At 46.2% G+C, this 8,142-nt stretch overlaps 1 protein-coding gene across 2 annotated transcripts in view; it reads left to right on the top strand.

The window, feature by feature from the left end:
* Positions 1-1,316: 1,316 nt before the first annotated feature.
* The window catches only part of DCAF7 (DDB1 and CUL4 associated factor 7), a 46,090-nt gene continuing 39,264 nt past the window's right edge, over positions 1,317-8,142 (top strand). For both annotated transcript variants that reach the window (XR_004245319.2, XM_032138040.2), the window contains exon 1: positions 1,317-1,705. Coding sequence is in view for 1 of the 2 variants with exons in the window: in XM_032138040.2 (XP_031993931.1) it covers positions 1,568-1,705 (138 nt within the window). In the remaining variant the exon portion in view is untranslated. The remainder of the gene's footprint in view (positions 1,706-8,142) is intronic.

Genomic DNA, 8,142 nt, shown 5'->3' with positions numbered 1-8,142 from the left:
TGGTGATGCACCCCTGTAATCCCAGCTACTCAGGAGGCTGACGCAGGAGAATCACTTGAACCTGGGAGGTGGAAAAATCATTTATCATTAAAAATTATATTTAGTGCCCAGAATGATGGCTCAGGCCTGTAATCCCAGTACTTTGGGATGCTGATGTGGCAGGATCGCTTGAGCCCAGGAGTTCGAGATCAGCCTGGGCAACACAGAGAAATCTCATCTCTACAAATAATAAATTTAAAAATAGCTAGGTGTGGTGGCAAATGTCTGTGGTTCCAGCTACTCCGGAGGCTAAAGTGGGGGAATCGTTTGAGCCTAGGCAGTCCAGGCTACAGTGAGCCCTTATCACACCAGTGCACTCCAGCCTGGGTGACACGGCAAGACTCTGTCTTTAAAAAAAAAAAGTATTTAATGTTATCATCCAACAATTCAATACAAACCTCCTTCAATTTTGATGACAGCTGAGAATTGGAAACCATTTATATAAAGGTGTCACTTGGTCTCTGGCCCTTCTCCTTTTCAAACTCACAGGCACAGATACCTTTGGGGCTGGATTAGCATTTGCGTTGGGATCCACGGCGGGGAGGGTACAGGATGGGAACTGACAAAAACAGAGCCAGGCTGGTCGGGTCGGTGCCTAGCCCAGAATTCGGGGACATTTCTAGATCCTGCAGGAAAGCGCGGGAGGGCCTGACTCAAGCTGGCCTGGCCCTGAGCGCATCTGCGCGCCCGAAGCCTGTCCCTGAGGCACGGAGAGAGCAGCTTTCGGGTTAAAGGGGCCCTGGGAAGAGAGGGGGCGGGAAGGTGGTACCCGTTGGGCGCAGGCCAGGCTGCCAGGCCGCAGGGCTCTGTCCCGCGAAAGTCAGTAGGTCGTCCACTAAGGCAGAATTGTACTTTTACTCGACAGCGTGGAGAGGCCGCTCAGAACAGCAGCAGCAATGGGCAAGTCAGCGTAGGTCACAGGGGAAGTCAGCGCAGGTCACAGACGGTTTCATTCTCAGGGACTTGGCCTAGAACTTGTAGGCCCGCTGCTCCAGCACGCTAGCCTCCAGGCCACCCACGCCCCCACCACCTGCACAGAGCCGTTATCTGCCTGAGTGACATCTTGGCCAGCCAATGACCTTTGGGGCTGCCAAAGCGCCTGCCTCCAAGAGTTGGGCGGGGCGAGTAGTTGCAATGACAAACATTTAACCCAATAGCAAGGAGATTTCAGACGCTACGGCCGCAATAACCAATGAGAAGAAAGAATCCTTTCGAAAGGACGTGTCGGGCAACCAACGGCCGGTGCCGCTGCGGGGGTCCCGTGGCTTCCGTTCCGAGAGGGCGGGGCGGCGTCCCAAAACGGAAGGTGGTTGTCGCCTGTGCCCGAGCTGGTTTGAAACTAGGGGTCGGGCTCGGCCGTCGTCGTTGTTTGTAGCCGCATCCCCGCTTCGGGGTAGGCCGTTCCCGCTCGCTCCCTCCTCTCCTCCCTTCGGACCCATAGATCTCAGGCCCGGCTCCCCGCCCGACTCGCACCCCGCCCGCCGCAGCCCACTGTTGACCCGGCCCGTACTGCGGCCCCGCGGCCACCATGTCCCTGCACGGCAAACGGAAGGAGATCTACAAGTATGAAGCGCCCTGGACGGTCTACGCGATGAACTGGAGTGTGCGGCCCGATAAGCGCTTTCGCTTGGCGCTAGGCAGCTTCGTGGAGGAGTACAACAACAAGGTGGGCCGGGCAGGGGCTCGGAACCCAGCTGGCGGGGAGCGGGCCCCGGGAGCGCCCTTTCTGGGCCGGAGCCCAGGCCCCAGAACCCTCCTGCGGACTCGCCTTAGGGCCACAGAGCGGTTCCTCTGTCTGGCCCTGTGCTGAAGGTTTCGTACTCGTTGTCTGTCTCCTTTAATCCAGGCAGCATTCTTGTGTAGTCGGCAGTGTAGTGGGGAAACTGAGGCGCGGTTTTGTGACTTGCCTGGGTCAGGCAGCTATTTCGTGGTGGAAACAAGTCTTAAAACCGGGTTTACGCCCCAAAGATACTCCATTTATTCCTCCCGTGCTCTCCACTCCTGCCGCATTGCTTTCGTTGGTGGGCGGAGAAGGGAAGAGGGAGTGATAGCTGTGAAGGAAAATGCAGGCGCTTCTATTGGTGGTTGCGCACTCCTGGCCACACTAGATTTCTATTAAGAAGATCTATTGTACAAGCTTCCCCGCCCCCTACTCCCACCCCCCGGGTACTCATGGATCCTAGCCCTGCTGCCAGAATTACTGTTGCTCTTGCTTCCCACTCTCTCTAAAGCAATCTCTTAGGAAATCTTGGCCTGTGGCGTGATCCCGCCGTTGTTTCCTAAACACAGAAGGATGACAGGGCCTTATCTCTTGGCTTGTTTCATGCTAGTACAGTTGTGTGACCTTTAGTAGTAAGTCTTGCTGGACATCCATCAATTTGAAAATCCTTTATAGAAGCACGGTGTAGTAGGGGAGCTTTTAAACTGGCATTGCAACATAAACTCATTTGTGAAAGTTGAATAAGTCAGTTGGAAGAATTTTCTTTCCTTTCTTCCTTTTACTCAAAGTTGTGAATGATAGCGATCAGAGCAACTGAAAGCTGTGGCTAGTGATATTTAAAGCCACTACTCCTGCTGTATGCCATGAATATCAGATTTAAGAAGAGTAAAACTGAGGCCGGGCGCGGTGGCTCAAGCCTGTAATCCCAGCACTTTGGGAGGCCGAGGCGGGCGGATCACGAGGTCAGGAGATCGAGACCATCCTGGCTAACACGGTGAAACCCCGTCTCTACTAAAAATACAAAAAATTAGCCGGGTGTGTTGGCGGGCGCCTGTAGTCCCAGCTACTCGGGAGGCTGAGGCAGGAGAATGGCGTGAACCCGGGAGGCGGAGCTTGCAGTGAGCCGAGATCGCGCCACTGCACTCCAGCCTGGGGCACAGAGCAAGACTCCGTCTCAAAAAAAAAAAAAAAAAAGAAGAGTAAAACTGGCCGGGCGCGGTGGCTCACGCCTGTAATCCCAGGACTTTGGGAGGCCGAGGCGGGCGGATTACCTGAGCTCAGGAGTTCGCGACCTGCCTGGGTAACACGGTGAAACCCCGTCTCTACTAAAATACAAAAAAAAAAAAAAAAAAAAAAAAAAACAGCCTGGCGTAGCTTCGTGCGCCTGTAGTCCCAGCTACTTGGGAGTCTGAGGCTCGAGAATTGCTTGAACCTGGGAGGCGGAGGTTGCAGTGAGCCAAGACGGCGCCACTGCACTCCAGCCTGGGCGACAGAGTGAGACTCTGTCTCAAAAAAAAAGAAAACTGTTCAGTGACAAGGCTGATGCAGGGGGAAAAAAACCAGGTGGTCTAGGAGTGGGTCTTGTCTGGTTATTGACTAGCTGTGAGATGTTGCACAGGCCTGTTTTATTATCTGTGACCCACAGTTTGCTGTAGGGAAGGGGTTCTGGTTTACATGTGAGGGTCTTGTAAAAAAGAAATTTGAACATTTTACAGTTTGTTTACAGTTTTTCAGGAGCACATTTGTTTCTCTAGAGTAGGTCTTCTTTGGAGTCCCCTTTGAAAAGCTGATGAAAGCGATGGATTCTCATTGTCCAGACATTACACATACATGAACAATTTACAAACACATCCAAGGAATATGCACTGATCTTTAAGTCCACCCATTGCCCGGGCGAGATAGAGCTTTATTTCCTCTGTTGTTTCTTTCTTCCTTATGGCCCATAGTGGACAGCAGAACTGGGAATGAGATTCAAGATTCTGATGTGGACACCGTGTTAATAAAATTAAGACCACTAGAACTATTGTTTAAGGATACACGTGGAAAATAAAAAAGTATGTCTTTCAAAGGGCTTAAGTCTTTTCACACAAATTAATGTTTTTTTCTTGTAAGTTTTTCCAGGGTCGTTGGGTAAGCAATAGTTAACTCCTATTCCCCAGACAGGAGAAACTGAGCCACAGTTAGGCTGCTGGTAGAATCAGTGGAGTAGTCGAACTGCTGTTGCAGGAACTCTACCCCAGTTTGTCCTTTATTTTAGCAACTATCTGGAGCTTCCTCTTTGTGCCAGGCACACAGATAGCACGGCTTAGCAGTGAAATGCAAACTAATAACCCCACTATTAACAGCATAAGCAGTTAACTATATGTTAACTCACATGATGTAGGCAATGCGCTGTCTTAAAATCATTTTTGTGCCTCTACCTATCAGTAGATCAGGGTTCTTAAATTCTGTGTGCCATGGTCATCTGATACCAATAGACCCCTTCTCATAGTTATGTTTTCAAATGCATAAAACACATAGAATTACAAAAGAAACCATTTATGTTGCACTACAGATGTAAACAACATGTTTTTAAAAGTGGTGATGTAGTCCTATGTACTTTTAACTTAAGTGGAACAGAAGCCCAGGAACTGCTACCCAGCTTTTCCCAATAAAAGAGGGGCACTAACACCTGGGCCTAAAGACCAAAAGATATTGTCAAAACACAGGAGAAATGCCAAAGTCTTATATCTGACTTACTGTAGGTAAGCCAGGTAGAACAAGAGAAAATGGATTTAAACTAGAAAATTACACTACTTGGAGTCTGACTATAAGAATCTGCTAGACTACAAAATGAGTTGGGTTTAACTTTTATTAAAATTAACTTATTGATTTACACCATCCAGTGTAATTATTAATGTAATTTTGAAGTGGTGACAAGGGTAAACAGCATTTCAAGATGCTTAACAACTGCACTGTGGTGGGAAAAAATATTTCTCTTGCTGGCAAAGTCACAGATACTCACGCCACTGTGAGCACCTGCCTCCATTTGTAATTGAAGGAAACAAAAAAATTTAGCTAGAGGTTAATGGAAATATGGGCGTAATTTTCCAATTCAAGTTCACAGACCCCAAGTTAAGAAACCCTGCAAGAGAGAATTATGTCTAGTGGTTGGTGAGCAGCAAATCCTGCCTTAAAGCAGTGATTCTCAGGCTGAGTTTGTGAGAAGCCCTGCCGAAGAGGTGGTCGACTTCATGATTTGGAACTTTAGAATTATTAGTTGGAATTTTTAGACCATTGGTTCCTGCTTGCCATGGATAGTGATCACCAGCGGAGGATAAAGTAAATGGTCACAGCAAATTAACATTGATGAAAAAGGCTAGAAGTAGTCATCTTTTTAGTGTGGAGACATTCACTAAGAAAACATGGTTATAATTTTTAAAATTTGGCATTAGCATAATCATGTTTTCCTAACATAAAATTGTTCCTAGTTGATCTATAGAATTAAGTCTATCGACAGTTTAAGAAATTGACTTCCAGGTGTTCCTTCATGTGAATAAATTTGGGAATTGTTGCAGAGTAAAGAAACAGATTCTATCAATTACACCTGGAATAAAAAGCCCCATTATAAGGCTGGGCGTGGTGGCTCATACCTGTAATCCTAACACTTTGGGAGGCTGAGATGGGAGAATCGCTTGAGCCTAGGAGTTTGATACCAACCTGGGCAACATGGAGAAACCCTGACTCTACAAAAACATTCAAAAATTAGCTGGGTATGGTGGCGTCTGCCTGTAGTACCAGCTACTTGGGAAGCTAAGGTAGAAGGATGGTTTGAGCCCAGGAGGCAGTAAGCCAAGATCACGCCACTGCACTCCAGCCTGGGTGACAGAGCCAGACCCTGTCTCAAAAAACAGCCTCATTATTGGTTATTATGTTTCTACCTTCTTTTGTTGTGGTCTCTTGAGGGATAAAGCAAGATTGGTGTTGGAGCAACAGGTTCTCTAAATTTTAGTGTGTGAGAATCCCGAGGGAGCTCCACATTCCTGGGCTCCACCCCTGAAGTTAACAGACTTGGAGATAGGTGACAGATGCACTAGTGGTTGAGTGGTCCAGATGGCACTCTCAGAACATAGCCCTGGAGCTACCTTGGCATCCGCTGGCCAGGGGCGGGAAGCTGATCTTTTTGTGTCTGCATGTTCCTAAACATTGGTTCTTCCCTTCCATCCAAGTTCACCCATGAAAAAAGCTCTGTGATTAGCCTGGGTTATCTAAGTCCTGCCACTTCCCAGTTTTGTATTGCCTTGGGCAAGTTATCCTCTGTGTCTCAGTTTCCTCATCTGTAAAATTAGGGCAATAAATAATAACATCTACCTTGTTCAAAGATTAAATGAGTTAATATATGTAATGCGCTTAGGAACTCCACCCGGCGTGGAGTAAGCCATATAGAGATGTTAGCTGTTATTTAATTATTATCATTACTGTACCTGTAATTGAAATATAACCAAAGAGAATTATATGGCTGTTTAGTAAATTTAACTTTTGTATTTTACAGAAAGGATTCAGGAATAAGAGGTCAGAAAGGTAGCTGAAAAGGTCATTATTTCATTCTCTGCCTTTTAAAGACTCTGGGGGAAAAATTCCCTGATCTCTTTCAACCCAACTCATTTTGTCGTCTAGCAGATTCTTATAGTCAGACTCCAAGTAGTGTAATTTTCTAGTTTAAATCCATTTTCTCTTGTTCTACCTGGCTTACCTACAGTAAGTCAGATATAAGAATTTGGCATTTCTCCTGTGTTTTGACAATATCTTTGGTCTTTAGGTCCAGGTGTTAGTTCCCCTCTTTTATTGGGAAAAGCTGGGTAGCAGTTCCTGGGCTTCTGTTCCAATTAAGTGCATGTTTCAGGGTTGGTTTTGATAAAGATGGCAGCATGATTGGGATTTAGTTTGCCCCAATATTTAACTGACTACTTGTGCTCTAAGATTTAGCATCCAGAGAGTACTTTTGAGGTTCTGAGGAGAGACTGTAGGTATATCTGATGCTTTTTGGAGAATCCTGGTAGTGAATCTGGGTGGCATGACCACCTTGTACTTGAAACACTGGGATGGGTGCTCACCTCGCCAGCCTGTGTTGATTCCTGTGAGATTTTTAATACAATTACTTTATATGTTTGGTGCACAATTATTTTGACTCTGGTATTTAATTTTTCATCTTGGTATTTGCGGTAGCCCTTCAGGATTATCATTCATTTGCTCGTTAATTCAGCCAGTGCGTATTGAACACATACTCATGTGTTTTAGGCACAGTGATGATACTGGGAAACCGTCTGTGGCTTTGTTAGTAGGTGTGAGATTGGCAGGAGTAAACACAGTGTGTTTTGGTACACATCAGTACTTTTGATAGATATTTAGAATGTTGCAGTGTTCCACGAGTCCCTGTCAAGACTGTCAGCAGGGGAGTTTAAGACATAAAACTCTTCTGGTTTTAACTTCCTCCTTTTTCTAGACAGTGAGAGGACTTATTCCCTGTTGTGACCACTGGATAAAAGTGATAATGCTTTATTAAAAAATGCTACTTTATTGCTTTTTGTCCTAATCTTGTTCACATAGACTTATTGGAGATGCTGTCACTTGAACAAGGAGCAAATCTATGCTCTGTAGGTAGCCTGGCTTGCCTAAGGTCTTGCTGCTAAAGCTCTCTGGTCAGCCTCTGAGCCACAAGCCAAAGGTGTGCTGTGCCAGAATTCATCTTAAAGTTTAATAGGGCAGCACCTTGGGTACCTGCAGGCACTGGTCCTTGTTAATCAGTCAGGAAGAGGCTTGAAGAGAAAGCAAATAGAAAAGACCAAGAAAAGCTAGTGTATATTCTCAGAATATTATGTTAGCCAATTTTTGTTTTATTAACAATTGTGGGAAAATGTTCCAGTGACTGGAGTGTTATGTTGATTTGGATAACTTGGGAACTTACTTTAAAAATTACATATACATATACACATTCACCTTCATCTTCTGCACTAGCACTGTGTGTGTTAAAGTGGAATATGGCCAGGCGCAGTGGCTCACGCCTGTAATCCCTGCACTTTGGGAGGTGGATGTGGGCGGATCATCTGAGATTGGGAGTTCAAGACCAGCCTGACCAACATGGAGAAACCCTGTTTCTAATAAAAATATAGAATTAGCCGGGCATGGTGGTGCATGCCTGTAATCCTAGCTACTTGGGAGGCTGAGGGAGGAGAATCGCTTGAACCTGAGAGTTGGAGGTTGCGGTGAGTCGAGATCGCACCATTGCACTCCAGCGTGGGCAACAAGAGTGAAACTCCATCTCAGAAAAAAATAAGTAAATAAAATAAAGTGGAATACACAGTTTCTTCCCTCAAGGAGAACTTATACTAACAAGGTAGACATGG

This window comes from Hylobates moloch, unplaced genomic scaffold (assembly GCF_009828535.3).
Source record: "Hylobates moloch isolate HMO894 unplaced genomic scaffold, HMol_V3 SCAFFOLD_19, whole genome shotgun sequence".
In the NCBI taxonomy this organism is placed as follows: Eukaryota; Metazoa; Chordata; class Mammalia; order Primates; family Hylobatidae; genus Hylobates; species Hylobates moloch.
This window is presented reverse-complemented; position numbering and strand designations above follow the sequence as displayed.